General features: G+C 60.9%; 1 protein-coding gene across 4 annotated transcripts in view; it reads left to right on the top strand.

Annotated features, from left to right (window-relative positions):
* Window positions 1-19,529, top strand: part of SRCIN1 (SRC kinase signaling inhibitor 1) — a 59,482-nt gene that overhangs the window by 16,704 nt on the left and 23,249 nt on the right. The window contains exon 3 of one of the 4 annotated variants that reach the window (XM_048318379.1): window positions 8,292-8,315. The exons of 1 other annotated variant lie outside the window; for it this stretch is intronic. In XM_048318379.1, coding sequence (XP_048174336.1) covers window positions 8,292-8,315 — 24 coding nt within the window. Of the gene's footprint in view, window positions 1-699; window positions 799-8,291; window positions 8,316-15,992; window positions 16,339-19,529 lie in introns of those variants that run through there. 2 more of the 4 variants (XM_048318369.1, XM_048318364.1) reach the window with 2 other exon arrangements.

Genomic DNA, 19,529 nt, shown 5'->3' on the forward strand with positions numbered 1-19,529 from the left:
TTTCCATGTCCATGTCCATGTCCCTATCCCGGTGTTTCCATGTCCCTATCCCTGTGTTTCCATGTCCCTATCCCTGTGTTTCCGCGTCCCTATCCCGGTGTTTCCATGTCCCTATCCCGGTGTTTCCATGTCCATATCCCAGTGTTTCCATGTCCCTATCCCGATGTTTCCATGTCCCTATCCCGGTGTTTCCATGTCCCTATCCCTGTGTTTCCATGTCCCTATCCCGATGTTTCCATGTCCATATCCCTGTGTTTCCATGTCCCTATCCCGATGTTTCCATGTCCCTATCCCGATGTTTCCATGTCCCTATCCCGGTGTTTCCATGTCCATATCCCTGTGTTTCCATGTCCCTATCCCGATGTTTCCATGTCCATATCCCAGTGTTTCCACGTCCCTATCCCGGTGTTTCCATGTCCCTATCCCGATGTTTCCATGTCCCTATCCCTGTATTTCCCTGCGTTATTCCCTCACGTGCTCTCCCCCCTCCCCGCCCCTCCCCCCCGCGCAGGCCCCGCCCCTCGCGCACTCAGCGCCCCCTGCCGGCGGCGGGAGGGGGCGGGGCGGAGCCGCGGTTGCCATGGTGACGGCGCCGCGGGCGGGGCGGGGCGGGCGCGCGGGGCCGGCGGCGGCGGGAGGTGGCGGGAGGTGGCGGCTCCGAGCCGAGCGCGGCCGAGCGGGGCCGAGCGGGGCCGAGTGGGGCCGAGAGTGGCCGAGGCGAGCCGAACGCGGCCGAGCCGAGCCGAGCGGGGCCGAGCGGCGCTGCGGATCCCGACCCGCCGCGCTCACCTGCCGCAGGTACCGGGCGGGAACGCGCGGGATGGAGCGGGATGGAGCGGGATGGAGCGGGATGGAGCGGGATGGAGGGGGCACATCCCCCCGGGTGCTTACGGAGCTGGTGTCGCCACCCCCCTGAAGCAGTTCCCCCCCCCGACCTCCCCTGCCCCAGCTGTCCTGGTGTGCCACCCCAGTATCCCCCCTCCCCAAAATTCCCACCCCGAGGTCCCGGTTCCTCTCTCCCATCCCCGTCAGCAGCCGAGGGTGTCCTTACCCTGGCCCTAGACTAGGGGCAGCCCCTCGAGCTTCCCCTCCAGCTGCCCCTTTGTTTATGCCCCCCCTTTTCTCCAGCTCCCCCCTTTCCTCCAGCCCCCTTTCCCTGCATCCCCCTTCCCTGGGGGTCCCCAAGCTGGCGGTGGGGAGCGGGTGGCAGTTTGTGGGTGCCATGGTCGCTGCGCTGCCCTTTGGTGCAGCAGCCGGGGGGGCTCACCTTGGCCCCCCAGGTGCACAGGGGGGCCGTGCAAAGCTCCCGGGGGTGCCCATGCCACCCCCCCGCGCAGCCCCCACTGTCCCAGGGCAGCTCCGCGTTGTCACCCATGTCCCTGTGCCCCGGCAGGGGACACCGATCCCCTCTGCCCCCCTCGGGCAGCGGAGAGGGGCAGATGGTGGCCTGGGCACGCAGTGTCCCTGCGCCCTGCGGGTGCTTGTGGGTGCTCACCTGGCCGAGCTGGAACCGCGGGGACCCCCAGGGGTACACCCAGCTGGACCCCTGCGGTGGCAGGAAAGGTTTGGCCGCGCCTCACCCCAGCCCCCCAAGAGGTGGCACACGGAGAGGCGGCCTTGGCATGGGGTTGGCACCGTTGCGTCCTCACTGGGTGCCCCGCACGGGTTAGTTTGGGGGTACCTGGCTGCTCAGTGGGGACGGTGAGCGCTGGCTGAGGTGACGCGGGTGGCAGAGGGGTCGCGGGGTCCCTCGGGGCTCTTCCCTCGGGTGTCATCTTGGTCTCCAGAGGTGGAGAGTGACGGGAGGCGCTGGGAAGTGCTGAAATGGTGGAGCGGAGCGCGCGTGGCTGTCGGGAGTAACACGAGCGTGTGTGCGTGTCCCTGGGACTGCAGCCGGAGCCGGCCCTATCGATTCCCTCATTTTCCCCCCAGCAGGCAGCGATTCCTGGCTCGTTACAGCAGAGCTGGCTGGGAATGGGGGCTCTGGAGTCAGGCACAGCCCCGTGGGTCACCCCACTTCTCCTTGGGGTTTTTTTATGGAAGGGGGTCTTGAAGTCCCCAAGAAGTGCGGACTAAAAAAAACAGGATGGGGACAGCGATGGCAGCCCCGGGGAGGAGCAGTCCGGCAGGGAGGTGCCCACCAGGAATTGGAGGTGGGATGCTCCCCTTGGCACCGTCGGGCTCCCGGCGCTGCCCCTTCCTCCCCTTGGAAGGGCTGTGCGCATTCCTGCTCTCCCCGGCACACACGGGCAAGGTGAACGCGTCCGTCCGTCCGTCCATCCATCCATCCATCCATCCATCCATCCATCCCTCCGTGCCCCGAAGTTTCCCGCGGTTCCTAACCCAAATCCGGCTCCTTCTGCCCCTCACCTGGGGGGTCCTGGCGAGCCGGGCTGGGTTTTAGGGGAGGAGGGGACGCCAAAGCCCTGCAGCAGCCGGAGCGGCGGCTCCGCTGTCCCTGCGGCTCCGCCAGCCCCGGCTCAGGCGGGGACAGAGGAAGGGCAGGGCGGGCTCCAGCAGCGGCTGCGTATCGGGGTCTTCCTCACCCCCAGCTCTGCCGAGAAAGGGGGTGCGCAGCCCCCCCCGCGGTGCCGGGACCTCCCCAGGGACCCTGCGGTGGGGACGCGGCTGCTGTGACTCCCCCGAGGGGACCCCGCTGAGGCTCCAGCCCTTGTGCTTTGCGTTTCTCGGGGATTTATCCGGCTTTGCTGAGGCTGGGGGTGCCGGATGGAGCCGGGGGGGGGGGGGGGGGGGCGGTTCACGCCGAAGCTGCCGGGGATCGGACGCGGTGCTGGCCGGGGCTGTGCGCGGCGGGGAGCGGAGCGCTGCTCGCTGCCTGCTCGCTGCCGGCTTTACCTTGCACGTCCCTATTGTGTTTGGTCCACCTACGCCGTGCCGTTGCCATGGCCACCGTGCCATCTGATCTGCCCAACTGCTGCCAGCTTCCCCTGCCCTGCCCCAAAACCTCTGGCCCGGCAGCGGGGTGGCGACTGAGGGACACCTTGACCCCCGTGCGCGGCTCCGGGGCGCTCCTGCATCGGCGAGTGATGGACCAGAGACCCCCCCCGCTCCGCTCGTGAGCAGGCTGGGGGTGTGCTGAGCACGAAACGCGGTCCCTGGGGCAGCTGCAGCGCGGGAGGGGGGCCTGACCTTGGCCGAGGCTGCTGCAGAAGGCAGATTTTGGAGCCCCAGCATGGCCGCTCCTCGGCACAGCACGTCCTGATGCACTGCTCCAAGCAGGCGCTGCAGATTCGCCTCGCACCGGGAGAGGAGGCGGCTGGAGCCAGGGCCAGCGAGGCAAAGCCACCAGTGGCCAGCGGTGTTCGGGCTCTGGTGTGACCTGGGCTGTCCCCAGGGCCCGCGGGGGGAGGTCAAGGCTGTAATTAGCGCTAATGGGCTTGGAAAGGAGGAGGTGCGGGGGCAGGTGGAGGGGCCTGGAGGGGAAAGTTGGAGCTGCGTGGTTGTGCTGGGGGTCTGTGGGGGATGCCTGACGTTGAGCCGCTGTGACAGGCGGCTGTGGCATCTCTGATGTCACCTCGATGGCCGTCAGAGCCTTCTTCGGGTGGAGGGACAGCAGAGCCCAAGGCTCTGCCTGAAGGAGAAGCAGCAAAACCAGCAGAACTCTCCTCATGGTGGGCTCTGGGTGTCACACGGAGCCCCCTGAGGAGCCCGGGTGATGGGAACGAGCCCCAGCCCCCTCGCATCCCCTCTTATCCCCGCTGTCCCCTCCCCTGCTCAGGTTTGAGAGGTCCCTGCAATAATTGCGAGACCTCAGGTGACAAAATCTGCAGCCCCCGGTGCCGGCGTCGCTCTCCGCTCTGTCTGGTCGCTGTTTGCATTCTTCTCCCTGTCTTGTCATGTTGCTATTTCCACTTTAATTCACTTGCACTGGCGCTGAAAAAGCATTAAAAAAAAAAACAACCCCAAAACTTTAATAAGGAGAAATAGATTAAATTCACTTTACTGTTATTTTTCAAGGAGATTTTTGTTTGTCAAGACGCGATGCCTGAGGGAGGGGGGGACTCGATTGGAAGCCGGAACTCCTGGAAATGAGTTAATTAAAAAGCCGATGGAGCCACCTCTGTCCTCCCTCCGAGTGCGGCGTGCCGGGGTGGCTGCTGCCGCTGCTGCCCGCTCGAGAGGGACACGGTCTCCTGCCTCGTTAATCACCACCAGATTTGTGATTTAATTGCCAGCCAGGGGAAGTCCCCCTCGGTCAAGGCGCTGACTCACTTGGATTTCATTATTTTCTGCTCCTGGGACAGCCACAACAACCTTTTTTTTTTTTTTTCCAACTTAACTCCCAAATATTCTCGATTACATCACTCCAGCGCTGCTTTTCCGCCTCTGTGCGTGCGTGTGTCCATCCCTCCGAGCAGAGCAGCCGCGTGTGCCCGGCCGCGGGTTCACGGCACCACCTCCACCTCCTCCTTGCTTTTCCAGCCCGTCATTCCCGTGCTTTGGGGAGCCCCCGCTCCTCGTTATTGCCTCGTTCAGCAGCTCCACGGACATGACTCTCATTGTAATTATAAATCGCAGCCGCTGTAATTCCCCGCACCTTGCAGAGTCCTGCTGCAAGGAGCCGCCTGCTTCATGGCTCGGAACGAGGCTGTCGCTTCCAATCCTCTCCCGGCCCATTATCTCCCTTTGATGCTTTTGAAGAGCCAGCGAAATGTTAATTCCACCCCGGCCCTCTCCTCTCCCCTCCTCTTTGGGCAAATCCAGCCTGGGAGGGGCTGCCAGGGACCTAGGCACCGCGCTGGGGCTGTCACCGCTCTGTCCCCGCTTTTGCGGGGGCTGCAGGGACGTGGCTGTGCCTGATCCGGGACACTCTGGGGTGCATCCTGTGTGCTTTGGGATATTTGGGATGGGTGCAGGTCGGGCTGGGCATGGTGCCAGGGGTGGCACCAGTGCCAGCAGGGACAGATGGAGCCCACAAAGGGCCGCGCGGTGCTGGCCATGGCCCGCTTGGCGCTGGCGGGCAGCGCCAGATTGTCAGCCCTGGATGCTCCTGGCTCCCTGCAGGGGACAGGCAGCGTGTCCCTGTCCCCCAGGGCTCGGCCTGGGCGGTGCCACACTCCCAGGGAAGGGTTGGATCCCCTGAGCTGGGATAGGGATGGGTGCTGTGCCACCCTGTGCCCGCAGGTCACGGTGCCCAGCCGAAATCGCTGCCGGAATGTTCTGGATTCGCTCCCGCGGCACTTGGGGCTCCTCAGCGGTCGGCTGCAGAGCCGTGGTGCGCGGTGGGGTTGTGATTTATGGGCTCGGTGATAAGCTTGTCCAGTCATCCCAAAATAATAAATAAAATCCACACCCGGCGCTGGCACCAGATAGGATCAGCAATATCAGGGCACAGGAAAATTACCGAGGCTCCTCCACAGCAAAAATGAAGAGCAGGGAGGGGAGGGGAAAAAGGAAAAGTTGGAGAAGGAAAAAGTCAGGAGCATCTCCTCCTGCCACGGACTGGGCTGGGGGCCTTTGGAGACTGGGCCAAACTGGTTTGGCTGCAGCTTTTCCTGGCAATGCTGGAACATCAGATCTCAGGGAAGGCCCATTTCAGTTGTTAAACGGAAGGAAGGAATTAGGGAATTAAAGAATTAAGGAATTAAGGAATTAGGAGGGGGGTGAGCCCCTGAGCGTCCCCCGGGTGTGACATCGGCACAGCCAGGCCTTGGGGAGCCGGCGCTGGGCGAACTGGTGGGGAGAAGCGGCTGCTGGGAGGGAAGGGACGGGGCACGGAGCCCTGTCCAGCCAAAATCAGCTGGAAAGAAAAATCCCGTCCATTTGAAATCCGCTTTGTCGAAGGCGCCTGGCGCAGACCTCGCCGGGAGCAGCAGCCGGGCCTGGCACGGGAGCAGAGACAGAACTGCTGCCCCTGCAGCTTCCCGGGCCCATTCCCGGCTCCAGGCAGGGCTGGCACATCCCGGGGCTCGGGCAATCCCGCAGGGAGCCGGGGCTGGCTCCAGCCGAGCCCGGGGAGCTGCCGGAGCCTCTCCCGGGGCCGGAGGCTTGGGATGGGCACAGGGCACTGCTGGAACCGGGGATGGTGCTGTGCAGGCCTCGGGGGGGACTGGTGCTGCTGGTTTGTCTGAGCCCGGTGCCACTTCCCCTGTGCCCAGAATCACTTGCCCTATTCCCAGAATCACTTGCCCACCTCCAGCATCACTTGCCCTGCAGCCAGTATCACTTGCCCAGCACCCAGAATCACTTGCCCACCTCCAGCATCACTTGCCCTGCAGCCAGTATCACTTGCCCACCTCCAGCATCACTTGCCCTGCACCCAACATCACTTGCCCTGTGCCCAGCGTCACTTGCCCTGAGCCCAGCATCACTTGCCCTGAGCCCAGCATCACTTGCCCTGTGTCCAGCATCACTTGCCCAGCACCCAGAACCACTTACCCACCTCCAGCGTCACTTGCCCAGCACCCAGAATCACTTACCCACCTCCAGCATCACTTGCCCAGCACCCACAATCACTTGCCCTGTGCCCAGCACCACTTGCCCTGCACCCAGCACCACTTGCCCTGCACCCAGACTCACTTGCCCTGTCCCCACACCCCTCTCCCTGTTCCCAGCTCCCTTTTCCTGTTCCCAGCTCCCTTTCCTTGATCCCGCCCCTGCATCCGAGGCTGCCGCAGCAGCGCCGCGTCCGTGGCTCCACGCTCCGGGTGGCTCCGCTCGTTTTCCCCCCAAAAAAACACTGTGAGGCGGCTTCTCCTTTTCCAGGGAATGTTTTGGGACAGCTCGGCATTCCCGGGGCGGGCTGGGCTCCTGCTGGGCGTTATCTCCAGCCGGGTGATCCCGGCTGGGAGTTGCTGTTCCTGCCGGTGCCTCTGAGGCACGGCGTGCCTTTGGAAAAGACCTTTGTGCCTCCAGGCTTGTCTGCAGGAAACCTCGGCGCTCTTTGACTCAAAGCGCTTCTAAAACGCTTTTTTTGGGGGGTTGGTTGAGGTTGGAAACTCCCGGTGTTGTGTGGAATACTGATGTGAGCAGCGGCTGGAATGGGAATGGGGCTGGAATGAGAATGGGGTTGGGATGAGCTGAGGTTTGGGATGAGGCGAACAGGTGGATTTGTGTTGGTGCTCGTGGGCTCGGCCTCCTGCTCAGCAGAAGGGGGAAATCAGCAAGAAGTGAAGGGAGCGAAGCAGCAAATCTGCCCGTGGATGGGGGAATTCCTGGGATAAAAAATCTGGGATGGTCCCGTATTTTTGCAGCTTCTCCTTGGCGGCGCATTCCGGGGACTGGGGGGCACTGGGAGCTCGGTGCAGGGGTTTGGGTTTTAAATGCTCATTTTAAAAAATCAACTTCGAAGTAACAAATGAGGTTTGCAGGCTCAGGGGTGGTGGTGGGGGGATGAAAAGGAGAGGATGGGTGGGGTGTGAGAGGGGAGGACAGAGCAGAGGAGAACTTTGATCCCAATAAAATCCCGTTTGGGAAAAAAGCTGCTTTGTTCCTGTTTCTCCCACCTCACCCATCATTATCCCGGGGATTTCTCCTTCCAGCCAGGTGGATCCCACCCCTTGTCCCTGCATCCCACCCCTTGTCACCGGATCCACCTTCCCTCCTGCGGGAGGTTGGATGGGGCTGGGAACTGGAATTGTGGGATCCCGCTGGAATGGGGAATGAGTTCAAGATCACTTCCCACCCAAACCATTCCATAATTCCATGATCCTGTGGCCCGCTGGGATCCCACAGCCCCATCCTGGCCGTGCTGCTGCGGGAGGGGGTCCTGAACCCCCGGCCCACCCCGGTGGGGTTGTGGTGCTGCTGCCCCGAGCATCCTCAGGGATTCCAGTCTCCCGCTGGCGATCCTCGGGAATGGGAAGCCCTGGAGCTGCCGGGCTCGCTGGGCTGTGAGCAGTGCCAGCTCCTGTCACTGGCGGTGGCACATTGCTCTGACACCGGTGACAACACGGCAGAGGGAGGGGGCAGGGAAAGGGGAAGGGGGGATTGGAAAATCCCATTAAAAATGAACATTGTTGTGACTTCCAGCACCGCAGCAGTGCCAGGACGGGCTGGGCACACCAGTGACACCAGCAGCGATGCTGGGCTGGCGTCACACCCCCCTTTCCCTCCTTTTTCACCCCAATTTGCTTCAATCCCCACCCCCTGCTTGCTCCCCGAAACTCCCGCAACCCTTTGGGAGGGGCAGGAACCAGAGCAGGTTTAAATTCGAGCTCAGCGATTCTCAAAGGGAAAACGAAAGTCAAACCAAGAATCTTAATGGTGTTTTTTTGTTTGTGTGTGTGTGTGTGTGTTTCTTCTGTTGTTTTATCTTTTTTTTCTGTTAGCAACCCAACTACTGGAGCTTTAAGGTCAGTATTTCAGATTTTTCCTGCTTCTCTTTGAAATGCATGTGCTTGGCCACCCCGGCTGTGGACGGAGGGTGGGAGCTCAGGGTGGGTTTTGTTGGTTTTTTTTTCCTGAGCTGAAGTCGTTTGGTCTCAGCTCAGCTGAAGTTTAAGGTTGTGAGAGGGATTTTTGGGGCTCGGGGTCAGTTGTGAGTTGTTCCGTGAGGCTGTGGCTTGCCCTCGTTCTGACCACTCATCCCACGGCCAAATCCTGCTGCTCTGGAGTTGTTTCCTTGACCAGAATTCTGGGAAAAGGCCGGGAAAAGGCCGGATCTGGATGGGGTCGGAAGGCCATGCGTGGAGCTCCATCCTGGTGGCTGCTCCCAGGCAGGGATACAGGGGTTGCTCTGGTTTCCAGCCTCCTCCTCCTCCTCTTCTTCCTCCTCCTGGAGCTCTGGAGCTGATCCCATCCCTTTTCCCTGACGGGCTCCGGGACCTGCCACCCTCCCCACTGCTCGGTGGTGCCCAGCACCTGTTCCCTTTCCAGGCTCCTCACCCCCCTCATTCCCCAAAAATCCTGGATAATGGGGCAGGAGATGATCTTGGGAGTCTCAGGATGGGAGGGGCTGTGGCAGCACCTCACAGGATGGATGGAAGGGGAGCAGGAATGAGATTTTCAGGATTGTGTTTGGTGCTGGAAGATTTTTAGATGAGAGGGAAGAGGAACAGGATTTGCAATCTGGGATTTGGTGTTGGGAGATTCCTGGAGTAAGGGGAAGAGGAACGGGATTCCCAAACTGGAATTTGGTGCTGAGGGATCTCCAGGCCAGAAAACAAAGTTGTTTATCCAGCTGAAGTGTCCGGGAGGGGAAGAGGCCTCATCCCTTTCCCATCCCTGGCGCTCAGAAATCATGGAAAAACGGAGAAATCCTCAGTGTTGGCTTTGTCGTGCCTGGAGCTTTGTCCCTGGAGCCACCTGTCCCACCAAGGGGATGCTGCCCGGAGCCTCCTGGAGCTGTCCCCGCCCGGTGGCTCCTGCCAGCACCTCGGGAGCAGCCCGGCCTCTGTGTGGCAGCTGGAAGTCCCCGTGTCCCTCCCTCCTCCTCCTCTTCCTCCTCCTCCTCCTCGCCCAGGGCCGTCCTGGCAGCGCTTCAAGGTCGCCCGCCTTGCCGGCTGACCTTGGCGCCTTGTCCCTGGTGGGTTCGTTCTTCCCGTGGAAAACAAACAAAAAAAAAAAAAAGCAGGGAACCTCCGCGCCCGGCTGGGGCCGGGAAATGCGGGATGCGCGCACTTGTGCCGAGTTTTCATTCCCGGAGTGTTTGCGGTGTGGGACCGCGGCTCCCGGCAGGTTCAGCTGTCCCGGTTCCCACAGCCCCGCGCTCCCGGGGACATTCCTGGCACTGCGAGGGGAGGGAAGGCACAAAACCCGCACATTTTGTCATTTTCCCCCCCCGATTTTTCGCGGGGCTGGACTTTAGGAGTCCCCACCCCACAGGGTTCCACAGGGACGGGTTTTCACTAATGCCCTATTTTTCCACCCAAACTTCGCAAGAGGAGCATCCTCCCGGCTCTCCCCGCTGTGGGAATGTGCTGTGGGATAAATCCCAGCCCTGACCCCGCTGCCAAGTGGGGCATGAGGCAGCTGGGGCTGGCTCGTCACGGGCGCAGCCCCGCGGGGAGCCCGAGCCCGGGGAGCAGCTGCTGGCGGCTTCCTTGAGGCCACCGCCGCCACCTGTGTCCCCCGCGGGCTCCTTCAGCTGGGGGAGCTGCCTCCCACCCACCCCAAAATAAAAGTTTCACGGCCCTTTTAGGGTCCCTGGCTGTGTCCAGCTGCCACCCGCGGCTGCTGGGGGGGGGCAGAGGTGGCTCCTTGGATAAAGAGAGGGGAGTGATTTGGGGATAGGACGGTGGAAAAGGCTGTGCTGGATTCCCAGGGACCCCCAGGCACGGGACATGTGGCTGCTGCTGATGCCCTGGTGTCCCCATCTGCTTGGGGACAGGTGGTGGCTGCGATCTGGGGCTCCCCAGGCGTGGAATTTGGGGCGGGGGGGGTCCCTGCGCTGCTGCGTTTGTCGGTCGCAGATCTCGCGGGTGTTGGTGGCAGAGGGGGGGGTCCAGGGTGTCACGCTGTCCCCAAGCCTTTCATCCCCACATCCCCACGTGCCCGTGGAGCAACCCCTGGCCGGCTCCGTCCTCCTGCCCCAGCACATCGCCGGGATTTTTGTCGCGGCTTCCAGATCGAGCCGGCCCCCGCTGTGCCTTCCCCTGGGGCGTGCGCTCGCTGCGAGCCATCGCTGCGAGCCATCGATCCGCCACCTCCGTGTCACTGTCGCGCTGCTGCCAGCCCCCCGAGTCCCCAGGCGGATTCTCGAGTCCCTCATCCAGGACATCCCAGCCCTGCCTCCATTTTTCCATCACCTGAATCCCACCCCAGCTCCCACCCTCCCTGCCCGAAAATCCTGGGAAGGGGCATCGCAGAGGTTTGGGAGGCCCAGGGCCACATCCAAGGCGGGGGGGGAAAGATCCTGCTGGGAACTCCTATGGAGAGGCAGCACCGAGGGCTGGGGGTTCCCGCTGCGTTAATGCGGGGGGTGGGCCGGCTCCTGGTGGGATGCGGGAGGAACGGGAAGATCCAAAGGCTCGGGAGAGCTGCTTTGGAGCCGGGACTTTAAAGGAACATCAAAGGCAGCGAAGCGAGAGATACAGAGGGGGGAAAGCGGCGGGGATGCGGGCGGGGGAGCGGCGAGGGACGCTCAGGACACGTTTGTCTTTAAAACAAATGTCTGGAGCTGCTTTATCCACACCGGGATCGTGGCCGGCTCCCGCTCCAGCCTCATGAACGGGGCTGCGGCTTCCCGGGAGCTCCGCGTCTCCTTGCGGGAAGCCATTTCCACCTCGGCGGCGCTCGCCCAGGCAGAATTAGAGGCAGGCCGCGGTATTTACTCCGTGCAGGAGATGAGCAAACAGCAGCCGGGCTCGGCTCCTGCCATCCCGCTGCTCCCGCTCCAGCCTCCCCCCGGCGCCCTCCCTCCGGCCTCGGCTCCGCCGCGCTCCCAGAGGGACCCGCGCCCGCTGCCCGATGGGTTTTTCGCGATGGGAAGGGGGATTTGGGGTGGGTAAAGAGGAGGGAGAGGCTGCTTCAATCTCCTCGCTGTGTTTTTGGGATCCTCGCTGGTTTTCTAGCCTCTCCGGGAGCTGCTCTCCGTTGTTATCCATCGATCCCGGCGGTTGTCAGTATTTGTGATCATGGAAACGGAGGATGGTTTGGAGTGGAAAGAAGCTTAAAGGCCGCCCCATCCCAAACCCCTGCCACGGCCGGGGATGGCACCCACCCCATCGGCGTGCTGGGAATGGGAGTGGCATCCTCAATGTAGGACTGGGGAAACTGAGGCACGGCGGGGAACGGACGGGATTGGATTTTCCACCGCACAACCTGCGGCAGCGTCGGGGGCTGAATCCCAGATTTGGGGCTCTCCCCCTCTGGCTCGTCCTGCTGAAGCCGCTTTTGGGGTTTTTTGCACTTCAAACAGACCCTCGCAGCCGTTTTTTCCCCAGGGATGTGCCCACAGGCGTTCCCTGGCTCCCTGTCCGCAGCTGTGCCAGCAAATCCTGCCTCGGATTCCAGAGAGCTGAGCTTTGTCACCGCCCTGTCCCTGTCACTGTCCCGTGTCCCCCTGTGCCTGCTCCTCTCCTCGGTGCTCAGCCCTCGATCCCCGGCCTGGGTTTGTCCCTTGCCCCCTCTCCGCTGCTTCCTCACGCTCGGCTTTGCTCCCCATCCATCAGCATCCCAAAGGATGCAGTAATCGGATTATTTTTGGAAGATTCTGTCACCCGAGGCAGAGCAGGGACAGTGGCTCAGCCCCAGTCGGGAAAGGGGTGGGTGAGGGTCGAGGTAGCAGGGATGGAACCAGGAATGTCACCCTCACCCCCAAAAAGCATCTCCTGCCACATATCCCACCCTAATCCTCGTCATGGGGTCACCTCAGCCTCAGGGGAGCAGCTGGAGCAGGATCCCCGTTTGTCCAGGGACTCGTGGTGGGGTGGATTCCAGGCTGGGCATTCCCGTTGGGGACACAGGGAAAGAAAATCCAGGGATAAAAATCTGAATTTGCTGCGAGGAGGATAATTAATGATGAAAGAGGCGTGGGATGAGGAGAAGCGGGGCCAGGTGTGCCCTCGTTGGGGCTCTTCCCAATCCCAAATCCCTTCCAGCCCCACCAGGACCTTCTCCTGCCCCTCTGCGAGCAGTGACACTGCCCCACCCACTTTTTTGGGGGCAGAAAAGGAGCATTTTTGGTGCTCCGAACTCAGCGCCCTCAGCATGCCTGGACTATGGGACATGCCTCGGATCTCCCTTCTCCCGGAAAGATCCTGGCCCCATCCCGATCCCTCCGAGGGGTGGGACAGGGAAGGTGTGGGGCGAGCAGCAGCGTCAATATTCATGAGGCTGCAGAGGATCCAGGCTTTTAAATATTCATCGGGCACGCGGAGCCTCTGGCTGCCCGCAGGAACGGGGGGGAAAAACGGGAAGAGGGGACGAAAAACGGGAAGAGGGGACGAGCAGCCCCCGTGTCCAGGGGCAGAGGGGCGGCTTCGTCTTGGGGACGCGACATCCCGGCGTTGTCACCTGCAGAGGGTCGGGCAGGTGCTGGGTGTCGGGATCAGGGTGTGGGAATAACCCATCCCGGAGCCCATCCCAAGACAGGGAGTCCCGCTCACATCTGGCTGCCGCCCACATCTGGAGGGGGACGGCGCCTTCCTTTAGTCAAGGGGTCCGGTTTAAAAAACCTAATCCGATTTGAACGCTAATCCTGTTAACATTGAGATCAGGATTAATTCTGGGTTAATCGGGATAATCCTGACAAAATGTTGAGCATTAGACGTTGGATGAGTTATTGCTGCCGGCAGCGGGAACGCTTTTAATTTGGTGGCGAGACGGGGGTGGGGGGAGAGGGGAGGGGCTGGGAAGGCGGGGATGGAGAGACCACAAAGCCTTGGATGGGGGGAGACTCCTGGAAAAACCCTTTGGATGGTGCTCAGAGCACCCTGGGCCTCTCATTTCTTCCACTTTTACCCAAATTACCTCCGGTTTTCCCTCCTTTTCTTCCCGGCTCGGCATCTCCCGGCTCCTCCATCTCCAGAGGCAGGAGCTGGGAGGGTGGAATTCCTTCCTGCACGGAATTCATCACTCCTGGCTGCTGGAGCTGGGGGAAAACACGGAGCAGAGGGCTTCGGTTTCACCGGGATCCAGCCGGGATCAGATGTCCGGGCTGGGATGTGGGAGCAGGGCAGCACCACAGCCAGGAATGTCCGGCACTGGGATGGCCTGGGATGCAACTGGTTTGGAACCTGGGGACTGATTCCCAGGAGATACCTGGGTACCAGGGATGCTGAATTCCAGCTGGGAATGCTGGATTCTGGTCAGGGATGGTGTGTCCCAGTTGGGATTGCTGGTTTCTGCTCAGGGATGCTGAATTCCAGTTGGGAATGATGGTTTCTGATCAGGGATGTTGTATCCCAGATGGGAATGCTGGGTTCTGGTCAGGAATGCTGAATTCCAGTAGGGAATGCTGGGTTCTGGTCAGGGATGGTGTGTCCCAGTTGGGATTGCTGGGTTCTGGTCGGGAACGCTGGTTATTGTTCAGGGATGCTTTATTCCAGTTGGGAATGCTGGTTTCTGCTCAGAGATCCGGGTTTCTGGTCGGGGATTCTGTATCCCAGTTGGACATACTGGTTTCTGGTCAGGGATGCTGGTTTCTGCTCAGGGATGCTCTATTCCAGTTGGGAATGCTGGTTTCTGGTCAGGGATGTTGTATCCCAGCTGGGAATGCTGGTTTCTGCTCAGGGATATTCTATTCCAGCTGGGAATACAAATTTCCTCTCAGGAATGCTGGCTTCAGGTCAGGGATGCTACATCCCAACTGAGAATGCTGGTTTCGGGTCAGGGATGCTGAATTCCAGTTGGCAATGCTGGTTTCTGGTTGAGGATGCTCTATTCCAGTTGGGAATGCTGGTTTTGGGTCAGGAATGCTGGCTTCGGGTCAGGGATGCTACATCCCAACTGGGAATGCTGGTTTCTGGTCAGGGATGCTGAATTCCAGTTGGGAATGCTGTTTTCTGGTCAGGGATGCTTTATTCCAGTTGGGAATGTTAGTTTTGGGTCAGGAATGCTGGTTTCGGGTCAGGAATGCTGGGTTCTGGTCAGGGATGCTCTATTCCAGTTGGGAATGCTGGCTTCTGGTCGGGGATGCTGTATTCCAGTTGAGAATGCTGAGTTTTGCTCAGGGATGTTGTATTCCAGCTGGGAATGCTGGGTTCTGGTCAGGGATTCTCTATCCCAGTTGGGAATGCTGGGTTCTGGTCAGGGATTCTCTATCCCAGATGGGAATGCTGGTTTCTGCTCAGAGATCCAGGTTTCTGGTCGGAGACTCTGTATTCCAGTTGGACATACTGGTTTCGGGTCAGGGATGCTCTATTCCAGCTGGGAATGCTGGTTTCTGCTCAGGGATGGTGAATTCCAGTTGGGAATGCTGGTTTCTGGTTGAGGATGCTCTATTCCAGCTGGGAATGCTGGTTCCTGCTCAGGGATGCTGCTCTCTGGCTGAGGACGCCGCGCTCCGCTCCGGGATCCTTTCCCGGGGGGAATCCGCATCCCGCCGGGAGCGCGGGGGTGTCCGGAGGCTGCGGAAGTGTCCCGTGTCCCGTTCCCGTTCCCCGCTCCCCGTGTCCCGTTCCCGTTCCCGAGCGGCCCCCGGCTCCCGCTGAGTCACCGCCCGGGGGCATCAATAATTCAGGAGGAGATGGGAATGAATGGAGGGAGGGATGAATGAACGGAGCCGCGCTGCCACCGTTGTGACGGCAGAGAGCCCGACTGGGCAGACTGGGCAGGTCAAACTGGTCAAACTGGGATCCAGTTTGCAAAGCTCCGTCGTCCCACCCCGCCCTGGGCACAGCACCCCCTCCCCAGGAGCACCCCCCCCCCAGCCTTTCAGGGACCGAGGGGTGGGATCTCATCCCAACATTTGGGAGGGAGGGAGGGAAGGGCAGGGATCACCTGGCTGAGCCCTGGGCTGGGGGACCCCCAAAACGAACTGGTGGGAACTGGTTGGACCGGTTGAAGTCCCCAGGGATGTTGTGAGAGGTCAGGAAGGTGGAGAAATGACTGGGAGATGCTGCCATCTTTAAATGTCTTTAAAGCTTTTCCTTTTCCTTTTCCTTTTCCTACTCCTTTTCCTTCTCCTTCTCCTTTTCCTTTTCCTTTTCCTTTTCCTTTTCCTTTTCCTTCTCCTTCTCCTTCTCCTTCTCCTTCTCCTTTCCCTTTCCCTTTCCCTTTTCCCTTTTTTTTTTAATTCGTATTTTTATTTTTTAATATTTTTGGTAGATAGGGAGACAGGGATGGAGAAGAGGGATGGAGAGAGGCAGGGCCCCACATGAGGGATCCCATTTTCCTTTTCCCGTGCCTCTTCCAAGGAATTCTGTGCCAGGGGGTGGCACAGGGAGGTGCAGCGCTCACCCTGATCCACCCAGCAACGATTCCCAAACCTCCTTCCCTGCTCCCAGCCCATTCCCGGAGCAGCTCCAGCGCCCGTCCCATCCCATCCCGAGGGCTCGGCACCAGATGGGATCCGCGGCGGGATGCCGGGATTAAGGGATGAGAGGGATTAATCCCGATCCGTGTCCAACCAGGGGCCGGAGCGCGGCTTTGTGCTCTCGGTAAATAACCGTGCCGGGGCCGGCCGTGCCAGCGCCGTGCCAGCTGTTTTCCAAGGATTTCAGGGCTCCCTCGCCTTTATCCCCACCCCTGCAGACGGGCAGGAGAAGGGAAGGTGCTGTACGCAGCTGCCAGGACCTGCCAGGCCCCGCTTCGGAGCACCCCCGGTGCCCATGGGGGGTGATTTTGGGGGGTCTGGGGGCTCCTGGCGGGCGCGGCCCCCCCGGAGCTGCCCGGCCCAGCCCGGGAGGCTCCTCCTGGTGACGGGAGGGGAGGCTGAGCTCGGGGACGGGCGGTGCCGGTGGCACGGGGACAGCGAGGGTTTGTCCATCCCAGGTCTGTCTCGGGGCTGGCTGGGAGGGTTTTGGGGTGCGAGAGGGTGCGGAGCTCGGGACGGGATGGGAATTGGAGCTCTGAGTGTCCTGCGGGTGTCCCCGAGGGGTCGGCAGAAGGGGAAGGAGCCGCTTGTCCTCCCGCTCTTCTTGTCATCGATAATAATCCGGAAGCCCCCTGGGTGTGGGATGGACAGAGGGGTCTGGCTGGACCCCTTTTTCCCTTGGGATGGGTCCGGCACAGCCCTCGGAGCGTGTGGGGCTGGGACAAACCCCGAGTCCCGTCCCCGAGGGTTCCCTGGTGGAAATCTTGAGCTGCGCTGCTGCTCTGGGTGTTGTTGGGAGCAGCTGCTCCATCCCCGGGCAGGATTCCTTCCCCACGCATTTTTCCCATGTTTTTTTCCCCTCTTATCTGCTTTGAAGCGACCTGGGGGAGGTCCTGTCCCCTCCACCACTCTCCTGTCACCTCCTCTGTTCCTCTCCTGACCCCTCTCCCCCTCTCCATCCAAGCATCTCCGCCGCTTTTCCCGGTCCAAAGGAATGACCCCATTCCTTTCCCGGCTTCCCAAAAATCCGCCGGGACTTTGGATCCTTCCCCGCTGCCCTCCCAGCCCCGAGAATTCCGCCCTCCCAGCTGGGGACGGGAATTTGGGAGAGGGATGTGGAGGATGAGGACGAGGAGAGGCAGGAATGAGGAGCATCCTTATCTCTCCAGGCAGAGATAATGGAGCCGCTCCTGCGCTGGCAGCGGAGGGATCGTCGGGGCTTTTTAGGAGCTGAAAGAATCCCTTAATTGTGGCTTTTTTTAGCTCTGGGGAGACAAAAGACAAAAAAAAACCACCGACCAAAAAAAGAAAAAAACCAAACCGCGAGTCTCCCTCCATTCCCCTTCCCACCGCTTTTACGTAAAACTCCCCCAGGGGGCGGGGAGGGAATGGGGATGCTCCTGTCCCTGTTGGAATGGGGGATCCTTCCCATTCCTGGCTTTGTTGCCTCCTCCAGAGACGCTGGAAATGCTCCTGTCCCTGTTGGAATGGGGGATCCTTCCCACTGCCTCCTCCAGAGCGTCCAGGGATGCTCCTGTCCCTGTTGGAATGGGGGATCCTTCCCGCTGCCTCCTCCAGAGGGGCTGGATGGGACATGGATACTTTGGGATTGGGTTTTTCCTGCGACCATCACCACGAGGGCACTCCCGGGGATCCAAGCTTTGCTCCAGCGGGATTCCCTCCTCTCGGGAAGCTCCGGAGGGCTTTAATCCAAGCAGGTTTAGTCCCGGGGGGAGCTTTGGGCACCCCGAGCTTGGAGCCGCTCGCCCACCCCCTCCCTCCCACCCTCTCAGCCCCAAATTTCCACACTTTTCCTGGCGCAGCTTCCCCGTGGCTTTGGGTGTCTTTTATTGTGCTCTGGGCGGCTGCAATCCCTCACTCTCCTTTCCAAGCACTCCCTGCTGGAATTCCAGCCGGGAATTCCAGGATCCAGCTCCAGGATTCCCGCTTTGGGGCTGGCTTGGCAGGAAATGGGTCATTTCGCAGCTGGAGTGGCGGCAGCGGGGGGGACAGAGAGCGGGGAGGCGATGTCCCCTCCCTCCACCCCTTCCCTGCCACCAGGGTGGGATTCAGATCCCACAGGGAATGATCTCGGTGTCCGTGGGGAATTTGGGGCTGCAGAAGCCCCTGGGGAAGGGTCTGGGCATGGATAGAAGGGTTGCTTGTGGGACAGAAGTGAGGAATTGGGGGCGGGGAACAAGGCCTTTGTGGCCAGGTTGGGGGTTCGGGGTGAGGTTTGGGATTTATCCTGAATCCACAGAGCCTTTCCCAGCTGGGAGATGTCCCCTGCATGCCCTGGGTGGGGGCGTGGGTGACCTTCCTCTCCTCTGGTGACAGGGGACATCCACCCTGGCACTGCCTGGCACTGCCTGGCACCCTCAAGGCAGGATCAGGACCTCCCAAAAGCACCCCCAGCACAGCAGGAATCTGGAATTCCACAGGGATGGGTGAGGCTCCACCAAGGTGCAACCCTTGGGGTGACCATGGCCAGGTCCCCCCTGCTCGGGGCAGGCTGTGGGTGCTGTCAGAGGGGCTGGGGGACAGCAGGGACACGCCGGGGGTGGCAGGGACAGGATGTGAGAGGGCTGAGGTGTCCTTTAATGCATCATCCCAGAGCAGGAGAAATCATCAGCCAGGCAGAGCCATAAAACCCAATTTTCCCTGGAATTAATGGGCTGCTGGAGGCCAAGGTCGGAGCAGTCATTGTCCCCTCTCCGAGGAGTCGTTGTCCCCTCTCCAGGCATCTCAACTCCCATTCCGGGTGCATCCCAGGAATGCCCATGGGACTGGCAGAGAGCCTCCCATAACTCTTGGAATTGTGTCCCCTCCGCTGCTGGGTCTGTCCTTTCCAGCACCCCGGGATATGTGGGGGTCCTTTGCCCATTTGGGGGGGGGTTCTGTGCCCACTTGAGGGGGTCCTGTGCCCACTTGGAGGGTTCTGTGCCCATCTTTGGGGGTCCCGTGCCCATCTGAGGGGGTCCCGTGCCCATGTGGGGACAATCCCGTGCCCACAGGGGTGCCCTGAGTTTAGGGAAGGTGGGGGTGGGGTGGCTCTGTCCCGGTGCCAGTGACACTTTTGGGGGTTGTTGGACAGCACATTGTGCAGAGCATCAGGGCAGAACGGTCCCTTCCGGGCTAAAAATCCATTAACTCCCATCGTGCCTGGGTTGTTGTTTTTTTTTTTTTCCTTGGGTTTTTTTTTGTGGTTTGACTGATTCCATAAATTATCCACAGTGGGTGAGCTCCGGGACCCGGGGGCAGCTGCAGGATGGGGGGTGCTGGGTTCACCTGGGACAGTGACGGTGTCCCTGTCACCTCTGGGGTGTGGGGACACCGGGGAGTCGGGGCTGGGGGGGATTTGGGGATGGGAAGTGAGAGGGATGGATGCAGGGATGGATGCAGGGATGGATTTAGGGCAAGGTGAGATCCCAGAGAACGGGAACAGGGGAAGGATCCAGGAAGGCAGAGCCAGGCTGAGGTGCAGCCCTGGGTCTTATCTCGACCAGGAGCTGCCAGCCCCATCCCTCTGCTTCCCTAAGGAGCCATCCCAGGCCGGGATCCCGGTCAGCATCACCCCAAACCCAGAGCAAGGTACCCGGAAACCACAGCCTTGAGGGTGGGGAGCCCCAAAATCCACCTGCTACACCCC

This window comes from Corvus hawaiiensis, chromosome 1 (assembly GCF_020740725.1).
Source record: "Corvus hawaiiensis isolate bCorHaw1 chromosome 1, bCorHaw1.pri.cur, whole genome shotgun sequence".
In the NCBI taxonomy this organism is placed as follows: Eukaryota; Metazoa; Chordata; class Aves; order Passeriformes; family Corvidae; genus Corvus; species Corvus hawaiiensis.